This window comes from Osmia lignaria, chromosome 5 (assembly GCF_051020975.1).
Source record: "Osmia lignaria lignaria isolate PbOS001 chromosome 5, iyOsmLign1, whole genome shotgun sequence".
Classification (NCBI taxonomy): domain Eukaryota; kingdom Metazoa; phylum Arthropoda; class Insecta; order Hymenoptera; family Megachilidae; genus Osmia; species Osmia lignaria.
In genome coordinates, this window is record NC_135036.1 from 10,198,676 (window position 1) to 10,219,045 (window position 20,370).

Below are 20,370 nucleotides of genomic sequence, written 5' to 3' on the forward strand. Positions count from 1 at the left end.
TCGCACGCGGAATATGCGCGACCAGACACGCGCACCAGCCACCCTTCTCTATCGTTCTCCACCCTTGCCGGCTCATCGAGGGGCTCGAACCGGCAAGGAGAGAGGGTGCGTTCGCGATACTGGTGGGGCTGACGATGCTGGAGGAGAAAGCACCCTCGGGGTGGGGGAGAGACAGGGTGCGGAGGCGCCGTCGCCAGCGAGAGACGCAGTGCCGTCGGGACGTTCGACCGAGCGATACCGCCTCCGCAGGAGTCAGCTCGACGCTGCTAGGCTGCCGTGCGAGGCTGCCCATCGCACACAACCACCACCAACTGCCATCATCCTCGCCATCCTTGCAATTTCGCGCCGTGCCGAGATATCCTATTCGCACCCCGAGGATCGGCAAAAGGTGTCGCGCGAAAAGTGGCCGAAAACTGGACACACTTGCCGGGGATATTGTCCTGTCACAGCAGTACGCCTTATAAAGAGTTACTGGTGTGATGGGACATTGTCCTCGTCTCGTGGCAATCGTCGAACCCGGACCACCTATGTCAACTGGTTTCAGTGTTTTCCGTTTTCCTTCCTATTCTCGCTAAGTGGAAGGAACCATCGGGACAGTGTTGTTTCGTGCCTCGTGACGCGACCACCACGATCGGTCAATAGCTCAACGAAACAAACCATGCCGGAGTTAAAGGGAAGTTGAACAAGGGAGGGAGACGCGCGTATTGCGGATGTCTGGGAAAGCTGGTCAAACTTTTCGAAGCTTCCGCTGGATTTAAATACGACCCGTTCCCTCGCCGATCGAGCTGCGTTAATAAACGGGAAATTTAACTTTCGCGAGAGATCTACATAGGTTTTGGCCCGACTGGAAAGATGGCCACGAGGTGAAAGCCCTTGCCAAGGTTTTTTTTCTTTTTCTCTTTTTTTTTTATTATTCTTGCCAACGTGGATGCCACGAGCGCTTCCGGTCGATAAGGCAGCTTCCGGAAGGTGCGGCTTAGCTGTTGCCGTTTATTTGGACGAGTTTTCTCTTTCTCGGTCACGAGCGAGGACGATTGAAGGGAAGTCGAGTAGTCGACGAGTTTCCTCTGCTCGTCGTTGGACCGGCGATACCGTTGGTAACACTGGATTCTGAATGGGATCGTGTGCTGCTGTTGGATTGGCAAGATGGCCGTAGCATCCGACATTTATCCTTCCCGTGTTTTCCCCGGCGGCTGGGGTGATTCGTCGCGATCGGCCGATCGAAAGTTAACGCAACGCGCGAGGGGTTTGTCCGGCCGCGTCGCGATCCAACGAGAAAGCAAACTCGCGTGGCCCAATTCCGCGTATCGGGCTTCCCGTTGTCGCGTTAACTTCCTTTCCGTCGTTTCAACCCGAAAATATCTGCAGTCGTTTACTGAATAATGAATCAGTCTTGTTTCCGTGCGCGACTCGGTGTACCGAATTAGAGCGGCGCGGCGCCACGACGGGCTAGTGGAGAACTCGAACGGGGTCGATGAAAAGGTTAACGCCGGGTTTAGGTCGATCGTAGGCCTTCCTTCTCTTTCCATCCGACAGCCCCTCCCTCGTTTCCTCCATACGACTCCCCTCTAGGTTCCTTGCTTTCCCCAGTTTCGATCAGAGTTTCTACCACCGGCGACGACGTTCGATCGGTCTTCTGTCTCTGAATGACGTACGCGGACACGCTCGCAATCCGTCCTGCCGTGCCGTGCGTTCGCGAACCCACGATCCTTCCTATCGATCAATTCGTCAGATGTTGTAAACGGTGAACGGCTGGTACACAAGGATCCTCGCCCCGTCGACAAGGGGTTAAAACGCGTTCTAAAAACCTTCCCTGCCGTTGATTAAACGGTTTTCGGTGGGAGGCGAGGTAACGAAGGTCGTTCTTATTACGCGGTACGAATGTCGATCAAGTACTAAAATAAGATGAAGAGAGAAGTCGAGGAAACAGGGGAAAAAGAAAAGAGCGGGAATCCGAGGAAGGCTCTTCCTAATTAGTGCTGGCACGCGACTCCTGTTATATCATTCACCGTCTCGTTTTACTCGACCGATTCTACGTTACAAACATACCCCTCGCGTTGTCTAGCCTTCTTCTATTAATAACCCTTTAGTTGTCAATCACGGAATTTGCTCGATGCCTTTCCTTTGGATCTCAGCCTCATTGTTTCCACCGTTGTTCGAGAACAAACACTTGACGCATCGGAACAATCGCGTCCTGTCGTGATCAAATAGCATCATCGAACGGCGTTGAAGAAGAAGATGGTGAAGAAAAGGGCAGGGTCTCGTTAGAGCATAGAAGGGATCGCGGTGAAAATTGATTAGCCCGGTGGATTAACGGGCGCGGCAGGTTTGCCATTCGAAAGAGAAGCAGCTTGCAGGTCGGAGTCGGATTTCACGGGTGTGGGTTAGCAGTGGTGGTGGTGCTAGTGTTGGTGTTGGTGATGGTGATGATGGTGATGATGGTTATGCCGGGTGGGTTGTCGTCTAACCTTCCTGTCCGCTGCTAGAGGGTACGGCCACCAGGTGGCGGTGCCTTCTATCGCGCAAGAAGGGGGTAGGTTTGGAAAATAGGGGAAGGAAGGAGCAGGTACACCCCCTGTAAAGGACGCTCCTGTCGAAGAACGCGTCGGTGGGTTTTGCTAGTTCGAAATCGAACCCTGTGACGTTTACGATAAACGTTTCCCTAACAAAACCAGAGAGTGTGTCGTCGATCATCGAAAGACGTAAAGAAGAAGATGAAGAACGACAAGAAGAATGCAGACTTGCGGGAAGAAACGAAAAAGACTCCGCCATGTTCATCTCCGTGAGAGACACCTTAGACAAGAGAACCCCATAGATGTGTAGAGCCTAGAGTACACACCATCACGCGCAGATGTCGTTGTTGTGTAGACATTGTTATAGATTAGATAGACATCGTCTTAGACGTCTATACTATATGTATATTTATATATTCATATATATATTTTTTTACGTTCCCATAGAAATATAAAAGATAGCTTTGATCGAACAACTACTTTGTCTCAGTTAAAGATATCTGTTGTATACACCGCTTGATCTTACGTATGTATCTTTTCCTATTGCCGAAGATTACTGGTCGCGAGAAAATTTCCCTTGAAAGCGGTCGATTGTACGCGTCAATTTCTCTACTTTCGTAAAAGATATCTTAACAACGCGCAATTTGCATGCATTGCGCGTTGCGGTAGCCTACACGCAGTAGGCTATGCATAAACGTCATTATAATTTTATTTATATATATATATATATATATATATATGTATATGTTAAGCACCACTGTCCATTACGTATCATAGAAATGCACACGTAGATATACATATTTTCGTTTACGGTAATTAGCGACAACGATTCATGCAAACGAATCCAACTATTCGCACGACCCTTTTTCTCGAAATCTTAACGAAGAGTATGTAAAAATCGTTATTCGAGTCAATAAATCGATATGATGTTGCCTGAATCATGAATCGTCTACCTCGATATGCCTTCCTAATCCAAAAGAAAAGAAAAGAAAAGAAAAGAAAAGAAAAACGTTCGCGATCGATGCCAATATTTTCTACGAGAACACTCGTTTGATTCCCCCGAAAGGAACGAGGGTAACAAGTTACGAAGGAGTTAAAGTTCGTCGAAGCAAAAAGCAGGGTGACTCATTTGCGAGGTACACGCGTAAACGTCCATTAAAATAATTACACCGGTGCCGTGATCGAAGGGATTAAACGTCACGCGTCACGGAACAACCCCCTTCGGGAGCGTGCGCGCGTTTCAAGATGTTTGCGACCGACGCGACGCGACGTTTCCTTTTTTCCTTTAACTCGTAAAGAGTAAACCAGCCTCAATTTATTTTAATTTGGGCGGTATTAAGTTTAATTAAGACGTACAATTAAAGCGGGCAACGCGAGTAGTAGGCGTCGGTAGGTGTCGCCGGTGACGAGGGTGACTCGATAAAAATAACTTTCCTTCAAAGACTTTACGGCGAATTCCATGGGGAGGTACACGGCTGTGCGCTTGTCTCTTCGAATCAGGTGTTTCCTGCACCCAGCGCAAACGGGTAACCCTTTTTTTTCTGAACCCTCTCAAACTACTATTCGTAATTTTCTAGAACTCCTGCTTTTATATTTCCTCATCGCCCTCTTTCTTTATTTCTCTCGCTAGTTGGCTCGTTTCATATCCCTCAATACGAGTTTTCTCTCCCTCAGTTTGTGTGTATCCAGCGCCCATGTTATTGGATCAATACACGGGGTCCCAATTAATCCACGGGGGGTGCCCTCGACAGATGGTCTATGGAAAACACCATACCCTCCTACGTTAACTCTCCTAAACCACAACTACTATTATCCACGTCTTCGACGTCGCTTGGGCGCACCCACAACCCGTACGAGCTTCCTCGATTCAATGAATGATCAACGAGATAATTGGAGAATTCGATCTCGTTCAGAAATCACGAATAATTATTATTTTTCGGGCTTTTCTCGTACGTTGAAAAAGTGAAGTAGACGAGGTTCTCCATCGTTAGAACGTTTCTAACTATCTAGGCCATGCTTATTACCGTGCAACCCATCAACTGTATCGATTTCGGGGGTTAACGAGCGCGGGCTCGATTTCGAGAGTCCGGGGTTTCCGTTCCTTGCGACTCGAAAGAAAAAAAGAGGAACTTGGGAATCTCTTCCCTTCGCTGGCTCTTTCCTTTCTGCCTTTCCTCTCGGCTCGTTGCTCGTTAACCAATTAAGACGATCTCGCAAGTATTAACGGATTCTTTCGTCAACGAGCAACGCGAAGCGCAACTCGGAACATCCGAGAACAGGGTCGGCTCTGGTATCATCGGTAAGAAGTTTGCTAACGGAGTCAATGGATTTTCATCTGACCCGGGTAATTGCGTCGCGTGGCTTAGTTTTCGAGTACGTCGTTACGGTTTTGTCTAGGTAACCGAGAATGGAACGAGTTTCGTCGCTTCGACCAGACACGAGTTTCTCGGTTAAAAAGTCACTCGAGTTTTATGCCTCGCGGTTTCTTCTTTCAACGGATTCGTGTTACTCTATTCGGGTCGAGTGAATTGAATTTGACGAGAAATTGGGTTACCTGCTCGACGATTATCAACCGGCGTCTAATTTTAGGGCTAATTATCGAGGTGGCGAGACGGTGGACGGATCGAAGTACGGTGACCTCGGCTACCGATAAAACCTAGCCCAGATGGAGGAATAGGGTGAAAGAAGGCGCGTTTTGTCGCGAAACAACCCTCAACCCTTCGGCTGACCGCGTAGTCACGCTACCGTGTTTCCTCGTCACTTTGAAACGGGCGTGGTCGTGTTTGCATTTAATTAATCACCCTACCTGGCACCGTGTCGCGGCAACGGTTCAACCAATACCCTTTTTTACTCCTTCAACAATACCGATTCGCCAAGTTCTGAGCGAAACAAGCACCGGATATATATTTTCCTTCTCGTTGTTTGCATCTTTCATGTTTGTCCCTTTCCTCTATTGAAAACCGCAAATTTGCGTTGATAGAGTATTCGATCAACATTGCACCCTAAGTGCTCATTATTATCGAGAGGTCAATTAGTGGGCCGCGCGCGGAGCGACTAAATCATCGAGCGATTTTCGCGTTACTAAAATATTAAATCAAATGAAATTTCTATTGTAAAAGTGTTACTATTCGAATTAGAAGAAATTACAATTGAAAATTGAAGATTGCTTATCAATGGGAGGATAAACGGTGGTAAATGCGTGGCGACAAACGGTAAACCGGAAGACGGGAAAGTAGAATTGCTAATGGCCGGTAAAGTAAATTCCTAGGACGAGAAAAGTATCTACATTACCGACCATTTGGTATACCAACCGAGGAACACGAGTAGTTGGAGCTTTGCGCCGCAACTCGTGGAAACCTGAGACACATAAGGGTGTAAGTAGCCGCTGACACAAGCTTCATCCCTAAGGGGATGGTTCCTCGTTATTTATATTTTGAAAAGAAAAATCAGTAATTTCTAAAGGAAACGAGGTTTGATAAATGTTTTCAAATAAGGTGCATATCCCGTTGGTTGCAATTTATCTTCATAAAATAAATTTCAAAATAAATTTAATAATCCTCTTGGGATGGAAGTTTTTAATAACCTCATAAAGTTCCTTATCATTCTCGGCTGCAGAAACTTTCGATTAAACGCTACTTTTCCCTTGTTCGTTTCTCATAGTAATTTTATACGATTCTTCGGAAGAGGCCGCGCCACGAGGGTGCAGAACGCGCAGGATTTCGCTGGTTATCTCACGCAGATCGGAAAAAGGATTTGCTTTCGACGCTGCTCGATCGTGAATCTCGAGCTAACCCTGCTCTCGATCACGTACCACGTGTTATCGCCTCCATCTCCCTTCGAATTCATCCCCCTTTCGTTTTCTCCCTTAAAATTCATCCAGTTTAAGATGCTGCCAGCCAATAGCGTTTCTCGAATCGGCCTCTTATAGAAAGGAGGCCACTCGAAAGCAGCAAAGCAATTGTTAAGGAATAACTCGAAGAATTTCAATGATTTTTTACAATAAAAGCGAAGGTACCAATCGAGACAACTCGCAGGCTCGTTTCACCGTTCGCGGCAAGTTATGAGAATCTCGCGTCGCCGACAGAATTTCGCGTTAATTCGCGTTCGACGCAATAAAACCGCACTCGACAGCCTCGCGTTGTTCTCCCGGCATTAATCGATACGGAAGTTTGTCGCGCGCCTATGAAAACTGCGTCTCTCTTCGTTGGGGAAAAAAACGATATCGTCTCGTTTACCCCGCCTGTCGAGAGGGTTAATCGAAAACTTTCAGCGGTAATTAGATTTCGCTCGAACAGGTAAAACGTCGTATCCCGTTTGATATTCGGGTTGCACGTTTCTATTTCACGTATCCATAAAAGTGAAAATTTCGAAAATATTATCTCGCGTTATTTCCACTCGACTCGGAGATTGTTTTTAAACAGACTTCAAGCGGAGGCAATTTTACCTGGCCGTGACCGTACAAACCGGTGGCCTTAATTGCTAGAAATTAGAATGGTGTACGCGGCTAATCGGCCGGCAGACTAAAATCCGCTGATCGAGATAAGCAGAGGCAACCGGTTCGATAGGATCGCTTACCGGTCATACGGCCGATTTGATCGATTTACTCTTAATCGACCTGCTTCTATTACCATCGCTCGTTCGATTTTTACGACCGATTTCGATGAACCGGGCACAGCTCGAAGTTTCCTCCTCGAGGAAAGATCGCCTTTGACGGAAACGAGCAATAGAGGGATTGAAAACCTCGAAGCTTTCGATGGGTTCTTGTTTTTCCGAACTTTCGTTTACTTTTCCAATGAGCAGGTTGGAGGGGAAAAGGTGGGGGTGGACGATGAAGAAATTGTATGGTAGAAAGGCTGAAGTAGCGTAGTTAGATTCAAGAGTGGACTTTAGCAACGTCCACTTGATCTAGGTCGTTCCAGGATTATACGTCTCTTTTTCCTTATCCTCTATTTACCTCCCCCCTATTGGTACACAAGCTACAAACTGTTTCGCTAAATTCTAAAGCTACTCTCTGGTGCTCGCGTTTGACGAAAGAAGAGAAAGAGAGAATTGGCCTGTTAACCACGCGAGCAACACAGAAAGCGAATTACAAACGAGGAGAGAAAGGCAAAGAAATAGGGACAAAGATAAACGCGATAGTATTGTAACCGGTTGTTGAAAGTAAAGAAAGATCTTTTATAAACAATTACGTTCGAACTGATTTTGATCATTTTTTGCCTCTCCCGATGCCTTTCTCTCTTTGGCCAGAACGTCGTCTGAGAAGGACACAATGATTTTGGTAATGAAGGACTCACGAGAGACAATAGACACCACCGTGCCCCGGTCACCGTTGCTCCATCGTTTGTGCTCGTAGCACCTGGTGGTGGTCCATCAGCGTCGGTTCACCAGGGCCAGCGGCAACCAGGATTCGTACCTGCATCCTTGAGAAAAACAGAGAGACAGAGAACACACAGGTGTTCTCAATGATCACAGTCGAGAACGCGTGCGGTGTCTGGTGCACACCACCCTCTCTTTCTCTCTCTCTTGGTCCACCTGCTGCTGCGCGTCTCACACTGTATGTCTCTTTGTCTCTCTAATTCATTCTCCTCTGATCCTCTTCGCCGAGAAGAAAACTCGTGTATAGCCTGCGAAAATCGTCGATGCTTGTGTTTTCGTTCCGAAAGAAAGAAAGAAACAGAAACGAAAAAAAGAACAGTAGAAAAAAAAAGAGACCAGGGAGAAAGGGCTCGAGAGAACGGTGTAAGGGTTGGTGCTAAGGGGAAACACTTTACGGCACGGTGAAACGTAAGATAGATAGAAATGTGATGATTTTTTTTTTCTTTTTTCTCTTTTTCTTTCATAGTATCCGATTGGATTTCTTCGAAGCAAAACTCTCTCTCGAACCATTAGAAAACAGCAAGATCGTTCGACTGGTCGTGTACGACTAAACAACATATACTTCTAACCAGGGAACTGGAAGGATTGTTACTCGATTGCGATCACAATTCTTTTCTTTTTTTTTTTTTTTTTAATCGACGGTGATGTGTATCTACGATCATATCGGTAGCACGACAATACAAATTATAAGACAAACATTCCTTTGGTGGAGAGCAGTGTCATAAAGTGGTGGTGGGCGACAATAATATCTAAGACGAGTATTAATGTTAATAACAATAACATGAATATATATAATAATAATAATATATAAATATAGATAGATAAGATACTAAAAACACTACTTGATACACGACGCTGGATTAATAAAAATTGAAACAAATAATCGCTCTAATTCATATGATATTTATGACAAACATATATGTATAATATATCGATAATATAAATACACGTATATATTCTACGAATAGATATAAATTAGAAGCGACAGAATATTCTCTAGAATAAATTTGCCATACTACCAAACACGGTGTTCGTCACACTAAATTACCAATAAAGACTCGCAAGAATCAAAACGAATATTTCAACTACAAGCAATATTTATAATGTATAGATGTAGGTATGTGCGTGTGTGCGCGCATATCTCTGTGTAATGTACACGTTGTCTACAAATCAGCCGATTATAAACCGTGACGCGTCGTTGCGTCGGTTCGATCGCAATTGCAATACAAAACAAACGCTCATCAGCGGCTAATCGATCGCTATGATTATTTACAACGCCAGCTTCCGTAGCGAACTAACTCTGACTATGGTACTTACGATAATTAGAATGGGCAAGTTTCATCGAAACTGATTTTTGCCCCGATAAAACGAAGCCGACGACACGGATATTCGACTAAAACAACGATGTGTTTTCCTTGAACGTTAGAAAGGGTTAGAGGGTGGAAAACGGAGGAGAGGACCGTGGATGACCCTGTTGCTCCAAGGTTGACGGTGATTGCCACGAGAAAAGCACGAGTGCTCGGTGATGTCTCTTGAAAACCCTCGTTTTTCTCTATACGTCACTGAATATACAAAGAGAGAGGCCGAAACGAAAAGAGGCTAGAGACGTGAAAAAGAAGCGACGTCGAGGCGAATTAAGGGTAGCATTCATGCCACTTACTCGGCTAATAGTCGAACTATCTCGCGAAACTTTTCGTAATTGGCTTCTTATAAAATCAAGGTTAAACGTTAAACGAAAAAGATAAATTTATTTCAAAACGAATTAAGACAGAAAACGAGAGAGACATCTGATTTTGTCTTTAGAAGAAACACAATTAATTTCACGAATGATTAGAGAGACGAAAACCGGGGGTGAAATTAATCAAAGGCGACTCGAGTCGCTGATAATAACGATCCGGCAAACGAGCAACAGCGTAGGACGGTGTCGGATAATTAGTCGAATTAATCGGGGGCTATCGTTGCGCGGACCAATTAATTGAACCACAAACGTTCGTTCGTGCAGAGGGAGAATCTTTGCGTTTTAAACGCGAATGGACAACGAGCGACGAGCTAATTGCCTCTGGCTCGATCCGGCAAGAAATTCTGGAAACCGCGGCCTACCCGTGACTCGACTAGCGAAGCAACGAGAGAGGAAAAAAAAAACGAAAAAATGAAGGGAAAAAAAATGAGAGAGAGAGAGAGAAAAAGGAACGAGTTCCTTCTGTCGCGAACTAACGAGCGTGCATTGCGCGACGGTTGCATCGTCTTAACGAGCTCCTCGCGTACACACGCGTTGCGAATTAATGAGCACCGTTTCGAACCTGCCAACTTCATATTGCGTGCCTCGATTCCTTTGCTACGCTAAACGAGGATCGCTCGATACGATCTAGGCGTGCCCTATTCGAATCGCATCACGATTTTCGCCAACTTAGATCTTCCTCGAACTGTCTACTTGTCAGATAAAAACCCAACCCCGCTGTCTCGCCTTTGATAAATTCTTCGTTAATAACGCCGGACAATGGAATAGTTTCCCTAGTCGGATAAAGACGCGTAGGAGGCAAAAGGAGCGCACGAATGTTCGGTTATTGTAAATCTGTAGCAAACCTCCCCTTTCGCGTCCGCCAGGACGACTCCCACCCCTTGGTTGCTCTTGAGAGAGCAGCCAGCAAACTCCATTGCAACCCCCTGTGTTCGAGGCAGCCTCGCTTCCACCACCGCCACCATTGCCGCCGCCAACACTTCCCCTCGCCACCCACCCCCGACCAACCTATCTTCCTGGTCAATAACCTCTGTGTGCCGTGTACCCTCTGATATACGTGTATATACCATATACACAGTGCGGTGGCATAATCGGCAACCGTCGCGATTCGAATCAACGCGCGTTACGACGGGCACGTGCCCCTATTTATTGACCCCCCGTCGCTTTCTTTCTGCTTCCTTTTTTTCACGCAAGAAAGATGCACTTCTTTTAATTGCTCCCTATGCTCACGTCTTTTTCTTTCCTCTCCTCGATCAGAATATTGCGTAAAAAGAATCTTCAGTCGTGTGATTAATTTGAATATCGATGCTCTCTGTTCCTTTTTTTTTCTCCTCCCATTTTCTTTTTAGGCGGTAAAGAAAGGCGTTTTACCGAGTGTCGTTGACGCGACAAGCTCTTACTTGCTCGTTTGAAATGTAAATTTAAACTGGAGAAGCAGGATTCTTTGATCGAATTCACGCTCTCGTGTCCATCTTTCGTTTCACTGGTGAAAAGGAACAGTTTTGCTTGACGATAAAAACTGATACGGGATACAATTTTATCTGGTAAAGTTTTTATCCGAATGTTCGTGACGTTTCGTTTAAACTGCGCTACACATTTCTACGAGCTTCCGGTATTACGGTAGTTTCTCTCGCCATTCTTGCTTATTGATCCTCCCGTCGAGCCGATAGAATCGTTACAAGCTTCCTTTAAAATGTATTCTACGAATTCCTTCGACAGGGGAAACGATTACGATGGAGAAAGTTTCGGAAACAAATTTCTTTTTGATAATAAAACCAGAAAAACGAGTAATTTTTCGCACCATTAGGAAATAAAAGCACGATGCGATTTACGCGAGCAATGATGAATGAAATCGAAGGAGAAAAATGAAGGAGATACAAATATACAAAATCCATTCTGTTCATTCTTACATCGTACAAAATAGGAGGAAGAAAGAAACGGGGAAGGATGTAGTCATCGATCAAACTCGCAAAAATTCTCCTGCGCAAATGGCGTATATGAATAGAAATAATAGAAATGAACACGATCGAATCTATATAAAAGGGAACAAGTCTTCTTTCAACGAGGAGGAAGGAAAATATTTTCCGCGAGGGGATGCCACCCCCGTAAGGTGACGCCATCTGTGCCAGTTGTCGAGAAACTCGTCTTAAAAATCATCCCCCCTAAGATCAATACGCCGTACGAGCAGACAGTAATGTCTACGAAAGCCGACCAGATTGCTTCCAACAGGCATATTTTTCATTCCGACAATGTTTATCGATCAGCGAACAAATAAAACAAGACAACCATCAAAGTTGTCGAAAACGTGTCGATCGAGAGTTGACAATTTTCCTACTACCGAAAGCTTTTTATCTTAATTGTCTCCGTTGAGACAAGAAAAGTGTATTTTCTGAATATCGTTTCACCCGATTTACGAAGCAGCGTCGAACAAGGTTTCTTTGTTTGCGAACAAACTCCCATGCCAGCTGATTCGAAAGATTTACGCGTATCACGCGTTTTAGAAACCATAGAAGAAAAAAAGAAGAGCCCATCCGTAAAGGAGCAAAGAAGACCCTTGAATTCGGGTCAGGCATTTAGCTTACGAGAGGGTTCTTTGAAAAGGTTTCCTTTCTCTTTGCTGCGTCTGCTTTGCGGCTTCTAACGAGATAATTTGATTTCTAGACCGCATTGAACAACCTTTCCTCTACCCAACTCCTCTTTGTTACGTGTTTTCATACAAATTTCCCTAATACATCAACGTTTGCATACTCTTAACCGGTGGTGAAAGACAAAAGGGTGGAAAAATAGAAATTGCCGATAACATTATAAAGTTACCCCGCCTACGTACGTTCATTTTCAACGCGGCAATTTAAAAGAAATAAGGATGATTCATGATAATCCATCTAATCCGACCGTAACATTTTCACGGCACGAAAATCCCGATGAAAATGTTCAGACAGCTCGTTCCTATAGTTGAACTTATCGTTGCCACACCGACTTTCTTCTACCGAGTTGTTTTTCCTATCTTCGCAGCTCCTGCCGTTCCAACCGAGCCGAACCGTAGAATTTTCCTTGAAATTCAACGAATTAACACCGTCTTAACTTGTAATTTGCACGCGCAGTTCGCGTCGGATTAAACGTTTTGCGTAAAACGTTAATTAGACAAACGATACCGGACGATAGTTTTGAAATCGTTTCTAGTTTACATATTTCCCGGATCGTCGAGGAGTATCATCCGGATGGGACTGTTGAGAATCTAGGTTTTCGGGAAACGAGGATAAGAGTGAAATTAATTAAGACTCGCAGAGTGCACGCGCGTAATTGTAATTATAATTGCGGTGCTGTACGCCGCTCGTTTCGAGAGATCTACGATCATTAGATCCGTGAATCGGCTGTCACCTAGTCTACGGAGTAATTAAACGTTTCGTTAGCTCATTCTGGGTGCAACGTTCCCAGAATTATACTCGCGATTCGCGTCAAGACTTTTAATAAAATCATTCGCCCAAGTTTTGCCAGGCCGCAACGAAAGGGTTAATATACAGAGATTGGCAGTGAGAAAGTTGCTAGCCTAGCTGAACTAGGGTTTACAAAGGGGCGAGAGAGGGCGCGATGGGGTAAGCAGCTTATTTCGAGCGACACGCTGCGGATTTTCAGCAACCTCCCTGTTTCGCGTTGACTTCTATCTCGATATATGTAGCTGGTCCGCGGCAACGAGACACCTACCCCGGAAAACCCCTTACGTCGCCGGATAGGGGTTGGCACATCCGTGAAAGCTTCTTTCACGAACAACTTCTCGCGGAAGTTGCTTGCCTCTCGTTGTTGACGCGCATCCCCCAAGTGTTTGGATAACTAACACGGCTGTTGCTTCCACGTTATTTTTTACGCGTACCTTTTCCTTCTGTACTGTATGCAAGATTAACCCTTTTCGTTCCTAACGCGAGATAATTTATAAAAAGTATCACTTTTCCTCTGTTTTTGTTTTTTTCAGCTGGTGAAACTGCAACGATTGTGCCCAGCGATTCATCTGGACAATCGATACCGACTGATGAGACACGAACCGATGCTGGACGCGGATGGAAAAGAAACCAAGGAGATCGGAAAAGACGAGTCTGCGCCTCCTAACATGAAAGATGCGTTCGAGAAAATTCTAAAAAAGGAGGCTTACTACGGGCCTCCAAAGATAAAATAACCAAAGTTGCTATTTAAATTTCTTTAACCATTCCATTGATATTTGTATCTGTTTGTTGAATCGCTGGACATTAAAAATTTCGAGGAACAAAGGAAAACCCTCATCTTCCACGAGATTGTTCCAGATCCGTGATCCGGTGATTGGTATCTCGCGTCTTTGAGGGAAAAAGAAACGCGGAACGAAAGACGAGGGACGTTTTCAGGTCGATAAGTGTAGGCGCGTGATTTCTCGAAGATCTAGGCCAGCTTTTTCAGCGAAGGAAAATCTTTATTGTAAGCGGCACGGAGAGAAGACGCGGTTGTCTTGTTGCCACGGCAGCTGGAAAGCGAGAAGCAAACAACCCTCTTTTGATGTCCGATGGTACCAGTGGGTAGGAAGGAAGGAAGGAAGGAAGGTAGGTAGGTAGGTAGGCAGCTGTTGCACGTTTCGCCACGAGATTATAAAGCTGTACACGGTGAAACGGCTGGCGGTTCAATGAAAATTCTCTCGACGCTTTTGGGGTACGGCGTTCAACACACAGAGACCGTATCGTTTCTGCTCGTTCACCGATTTACTCGCCCTCTATTTTGTTCGACGAGCAGAGAATTCTACGTTTACGCCTGAAATTTCTATTATTGCATAGTTTTAAACTGTTCCTTTGTACCTTTTCTATCAAACTCAAAGCTTATCGGCGCTGTTTAACCAAGAGGTGAAACGATGAGATCGTTGGATGGTACAAGCAACAAGTACACGCGATCTTTCACTCCCTATAGCTTTTCCATTCATTTTCAAAATCTGCCAAACTATGTAACTAGTTCTGCGTAGACATTTCAAGGGAAATTGATCGACGATCGTGAACTATCGATTTCTATCCCCGCACGAAATTACGGGACGCGTTTGGAAATGCGTCGGATCGAACGTTAACCGGAACGGTCCGCTCGTCTATCCTCGGTATTGATATTCCATGGACAGGGTAAATCGCTCGGACACGCCGCGAACGTTCGTAATAACCAGATAATTTCGCGATCGACGATAAACAATGGAAACGCGGACGCGGCCATCTCCCTACCAACCGGATAACCTACTACTTTGAATTACTTCTGGATAATCTCCAGCACTTTGTAGCTAGGGTAACGTTATAGTACGATCGTGTATCATTAGGCTGTATCGCACGCGATTTGGATAAACTCCAACGCGATACGCGGTTTCGGTCGCCTCCATTTTATTCCGCACGAAAAGGTAATTATATTCTGGTCAGCTTGCGATATCTGGTGACACACTTTTCGGTAGAACGAATTCGATGATTTAGATCGAGGAAAGGTTCAACCCTTCTACCTTGAAATAATTTACATCCCTTCTCGAGTGTATAGGAAAACTTGAGAGAAGGCGGATGGATAATCAGGTCGAGGCAGGTGGTGATACGCGGGAAGCAATCGTGCCTCCCTTAATGCTGTGGGTGGTAGACGTATAGTTAGGTTGGTTAGGCGACAGCTGTTACTCGTCCTGCCACGAGACCATGCATCAGAGCTGTACATTAGAGACAGTATGTTCGAGTAGTCGTACGAGAGGGTGCTTTCCTCGAGGTTACACAGCTTAGGCAGAGGAGAGAACCTGGGGACCAGGTCTGTTCTAGCATCGACATCGTCGTCGAGGGCAGCATGTGTCTGGACAAAGAGCTCATTCAGCCAGGGACAATGGCCCTGGGGCTGGATAGGCCCGGCCCGCTGCAACAAGGCACACGCGTTGCCTCTGCTCGGTCTGCAATCGTGCTTTCACGAGACCATCGTTTCTTCTTTTTTTTTTTAATCCTACCAGCTCTAAACGCAGCAAGCATCGGTCATCGGTTAATTACTATCCAGCCTGTTCTTGCGTTTAATCCATTCGTTGCGATTCCGAGGATTAAGCCTTTCGCCACGGCAATGTACGATCAAAGAACTCTTACGTCAGTAATATCGCGTATGGTCATGCGATTTATTCCTTTAACGATTCTAATTAATTTGCTCTCGATTATTGATAAATCATCCGTCGATGCTACCGAGAGAACGATTACCTCGTATATCTTGAGTTTGCAAAAAAAAATTGATTTGATTAGAACGGAGAAAGTTTGAATCGAAAGTTGCCGCAATTGTCCACGGCTGTGTTTCGTTAACGGTTATGCACACGATTATATTTGAGGAACATTCACGATCGCCTCACCGATGATGTAAATCACGGCTGGAAAGGAATTACGAACGTTCGCGTTCGCGACTTTCTTTCCGTTCTCCTCAACAATTTTAATCAAAAGTTCACCGGTTTCAGCGTGGAACACGGTTAATCGCGAATCGTCCATGGTAAACGGGTTCCACGAGTTACGTGTCCGGCAAACGATGAACTCTCGTTAGAACGAATCAAAAACCGACAAAAGTTTCGCCGATGGTCGACAAAGTTGCGCGGAAAAAGAAAATAGAAAAAGAAGGAGGGAGAAAGGGAAGAGGGGACACCTCTTTCCGTTCGTTTCGAAAGGCCATTAGCGGGTAATTTGCGGGCTACTTCGGTTTTGTTATACGGTAAATGACGGTGCTCGAAAGCGAGTGCGAAAAGGAAAACGAAACGCGTTCGCTGGTCGAAGGGAGAAAGCGAATTGACGCCGCGACTGAACATGCTTCGCGTTCCTCTTTCTCCTTTTTTTTCCCCGGCCATGTTCTCATGGTAACTGTGCCAGATTCGATCACAGTTACAACAGGGAATTACAAGTTTTGCCGGGAAATTTGCTTAATTTTACCTGGTGTACCTTCGAAACATTGAAAAAGAACTCTGATGAACTCTGGCTTTCGCTTAAATTAATCCTCGTTCGTTGATTAATTAACCGTGGTCGCGTTCCGGAATCAACGGCCGCTTCGATCCTTTTTCTAAACAGATTAACGCTTGTCCATTAAGATACACGGTTCAGAAAGTTCGCGTTTTATACCGATTTAACCGTGCCGCGTTCATCGTCACGCGAACGAACAAACGTTTATAATTACTCAACAGTTGCGATGAGTAATCAGAAAGAGAGAACGATTTGACACGACGATCTTGTTCCTTCTCACTCTTGACATCCTGCCGTCACGTTTCTCCGTAAACACGATTAAATACAATTTTCTCCTGCTCTCTCGCGATTATCTCGATTCCACGTGTACCGTTTCGCGGCGGGAAGCACTTTTCGAGCGACCACGATAGAAACGAAGGCGTTTACTTTCATGCGACTCAAATTAAATCCGTTTTACGACAAACAAAACTCGCCTCGAAAACAAACGTTTTAACATCCTCTTACCTATTGTATCGTTCGTTCCCTTTCTTAACGCTCGCAAAGGTAGTCGTCGATGCGACCATTATGTTACGTACCCCGTTACTTTTCACGGATTTTCCTCGCTGTTCCAAAGAAACTTTCGCCCGAGCACGCAATCATGTTCTCTCCACGCGAGAAGGGAGCATTGGAAAAAAGGGAAAAGGAAAAAATTGAGCCAAGAGTTTATATCGCGGGTCTGCGGCGGCGTCTGGTAAAAGAGGAGGCAGGCCACTCGAAAGGGTGTGGTGTGTTTCTTCGTGCTCCACGAGAATAAGTACCCTCGATACACGTGTACGTGAGCGGGCGTTATTCTCTGATGGAAGTTTGCTCGGTGCACCGATGAAAACGTTGAGGGGGGAAAAAAAAAAAAAAAAACACCGTTGAAATAAAGCATTTTCCTCGAATCGGTGTTCACCGCGAAATTTGTGGTTCCTTTGCGGAAAGCTTTTCCGAATTGGAGATAGTTTCGCGGCTTTCTCTCTCTTCGAACGCGATTCAGCAACGCCTCTGGGCTCCACTTTCTCGTGCAATTCTCTTTTCCGCTAGACTACGTTCGCGTACAGGGCGTTTCCAAACACGCGATACCGACGTACGCGAAGAATTTCAGTGGTTCGTTTCGATAATTCTTCCTACATAAGTTCCAAGTAGTAAGTACCTATCGCTAGAACACGATTAGCCACTTTGCAGAGTAACGGCTCCTGTCCGGTGACCGGAAGACGCGGTCGCCAGCTGCCGAACGAAGCGAATTCGCGTTCAACCACTAACTGCCGACCCTCTTCTTCCTCTACATTCGCCTCAACTTTGCAAATTTGCTTCTTATCCTCCGATCGCGGTCGAAATTTTCAAATAGACCGATTAATCTTCGTTTCTTCGACGTTTACGACAAACGCGTGAATATCGAAGGCTCTTATCTTATCACGATTAACGAGCGATCGATATTACACCCGACGGTCAACGAATCAATTAATTAACCACGGGAACCAACTCGTTGGATCCGCGGAGATCGTTGGAGGGAACAGCTGTGATTCTGCACCTGGCACACGGATTTTTTGGCAACTTCCAGCTAGCTAGCACACAATGTCACGAATGGAGGCATTGAAAATGAAAGGTGGCACGTGAAAGATTCGATCGTCGATATTGTCCGTTTCGGGGGATCGTCCTGCGCGCCGGAGAATAGGGATAAAAGCAGCGAGGAGAGACGACGCCATGGAGAAACGAGAGAATAGAAGAGCAGCAGGTAGAGAGAGTGGTTGTAAAGAAGAGGTGTATCGAGGAACGGAGCGGAAAGAAGACGCGAGGGAATATAGTCGGGGAGAGCCGGTGGTGCAGAGTGGAAAAGAAATAAAGAAAGGAGCAAAAATTGAGCGAGGTGAAGGAATGCTCGACCTTGGTGCCTGTTGGCTGCCTCGTCGGACAGACTTTGCTAACTCGCCTCCAAACCAGAAGGCTAAGGACAGAAATGGCTGGATAGGATAGGAGATCGTCTGGTCTGGTGGATGCAACGAATCGATCCTGACAATGAAACTCGATGGCGACCAGAGAAAGTCGCAAGAATCTTTCTAAATAGTTTCCATCACGAATTAGTCGATTAAGCTGTTGGTACGATACAAGATAATATATTTTTAGAAGAAACCCACTTGGCTCGGGGTTCGTATATCATCTCGGTGTTCGTTAATTCCACCGGCGAGGATAAGCAAAGAATTTTTGATCGAATATCTCGTTGGTCCGATAACCGTTTGACGTTTATTAGATTCTACTGCCAATTCTGCTGAAATTTATTCTGACAGCTTTAATAACGCCCAAGCGATTGCGCGATGAATTTAAATTGAACGCAGCGGTGTAGCAACCGCGGAAAGGGGTATTTTCAAAATTGCTTGTATTTCAAGGATTTCGTAAATTTATCATCACGTTTCGTTGAAAATTATTGTGTCTTTGATCGAGTCCGCCGTTGAACTTGCAGGATTTTATGAAATTATGAGGTCAATAACTCGATATATTTGCAACAGAATGCTGCCTGTTATTTCTGTTCGTGTTCCTATGAAAAAGTTTTGCTCGTACAGTCGAAAAAAATGAATAGAAATTCTTCAGCACACAATGGTGCATATTAGCTTCGTTACGAAGGTAAAAAAAAAAAAGAGTTACGCGCTGCTTCTACATCCAATAATTACACGAGTCCCATGGCGACGGGAAATTGTGGAAAACGAGAGCAGCGAACGAATTGAATTTTCATTTTTACGAGCTTCGTTTGTATAATAATGCAGCAAACAGTAGCAGTTACGAACGGCCGTTTAACCTGAAAGAACAGCCAGCCTCACCGCTGAAAACTGATTAACGATAAACGCTTTTGAATTCCTACCGCTCGTTAATTATACGAAATTCTATCAAACCAATTTACCTAAGCGAGGTCAGCTTCGCAAGAATCGAAGTAAAACAAACTGAAGCTTTCTTAGCATCCACATAATTTTCTCAAATTTTCCCTCTTTTTCACACATGCAGAAATAGATCTAAACAACCGGTCAAAATCGAGCATCAATTTTTCTCGCTTTCAAAGAAAGGCTTTCTTGAAACTCGTTTCTAAAACACGATACATTCACCTAGTTTTGATGCTCGATTGCAGCCAGGGATGTAAATGCACAGTCGTGACACAGTTAAGAAAGGGAGAGAGAAAAATGGAAAAGGGGTTGGAAAAAAAAGAGGAAACTCTAAAAAGCATTACTCTAAGCTTTCGAGGGAGTTTCATCGAAATCCATCAAGCACGATTCTCTCATCGTCGGAGTACTTTTGGCTGGCGCGTGCACGCGACTCAAAAACACGGCTCGCTTCTTCGCTCCGGCTTTTCCGATGCCTTTCTTTCGAGTATGAAACGCGCGTCGACGCTTTCTGCGATTCGTGGACCGAGAGATGAAAGGAAGATGCAAGCACGCGTGGCATCGATCGCGAAAGCGTTTCGTCGTCGAGCGATTTTCCGCGGTATAAGCGCGACGATCGAGCGCTCCGATGCGGGTTTGATTAACAAAAACAAACACGCCGCGATTCTGGTGGAAAAAGGCTGGCGAAATAACGACGTTTCACGTGATTTCACAAGCTTGATCACGAGACTGACCGAGATACCGTATAATACCGTACGGGGACTACCAAATCGGAATCTGGTAAGTTGATTCTTGAAAGTATTTCGATCGAGTCACGTTTCCCATGTTGCGTCAAGCGACGCGATTTAAATCGATACGTCCGATTCGAGCGTGCCACGGTATTTAAGGCCGCGATCTTAATTCGATTTCAAAAAACGTAC

At 45.3% G+C, this 20,370-nt stretch overlaps 2 protein-coding genes across 9 annotated transcripts in view; one reads left to right on the forward strand and one right to left on the reverse strand.

Moving 5' to 3' along the window:
- LOC117604995 (uncharacterized) overlaps positions 1-14,568 on the forward strand; it is a 39,692-nt gene extending 25,124 nt beyond the window's left edge. Inside the window, exon 5 of the mRNA XM_034325688.2 lies at positions 13,595-14,568. Coding sequence (XP_034181579.1) covers positions 13,595-13,795 — 201 coding nt within the window. The 3' untranslated portion in view covers positions 13,796-14,568. The remainder of the gene's footprint in view (positions 1-13,594) is intronic.
- The window catches only part of msi (RNA-binding protein musashi), an 82,458-nt gene that overhangs the window by 8,630 nt on the left and 53,458 nt on the right, over positions 1-20,370 (reverse strand). For 2 of the 8 annotated variants that reach the window (XM_034325684.2, XM_034325685.2), the window contains one exon: positions 7,808-8,137. The exons of the other annotated variants lie outside the window; for them this stretch is intronic. The gene's annotated coding sequence lies outside the window, so the exon portion shown is untranslated. The remainder of the gene's footprint in view (positions 1-7,807; positions 8,138-20,370) is intronic. 8 annotated transcript variants of the gene reach the window in all.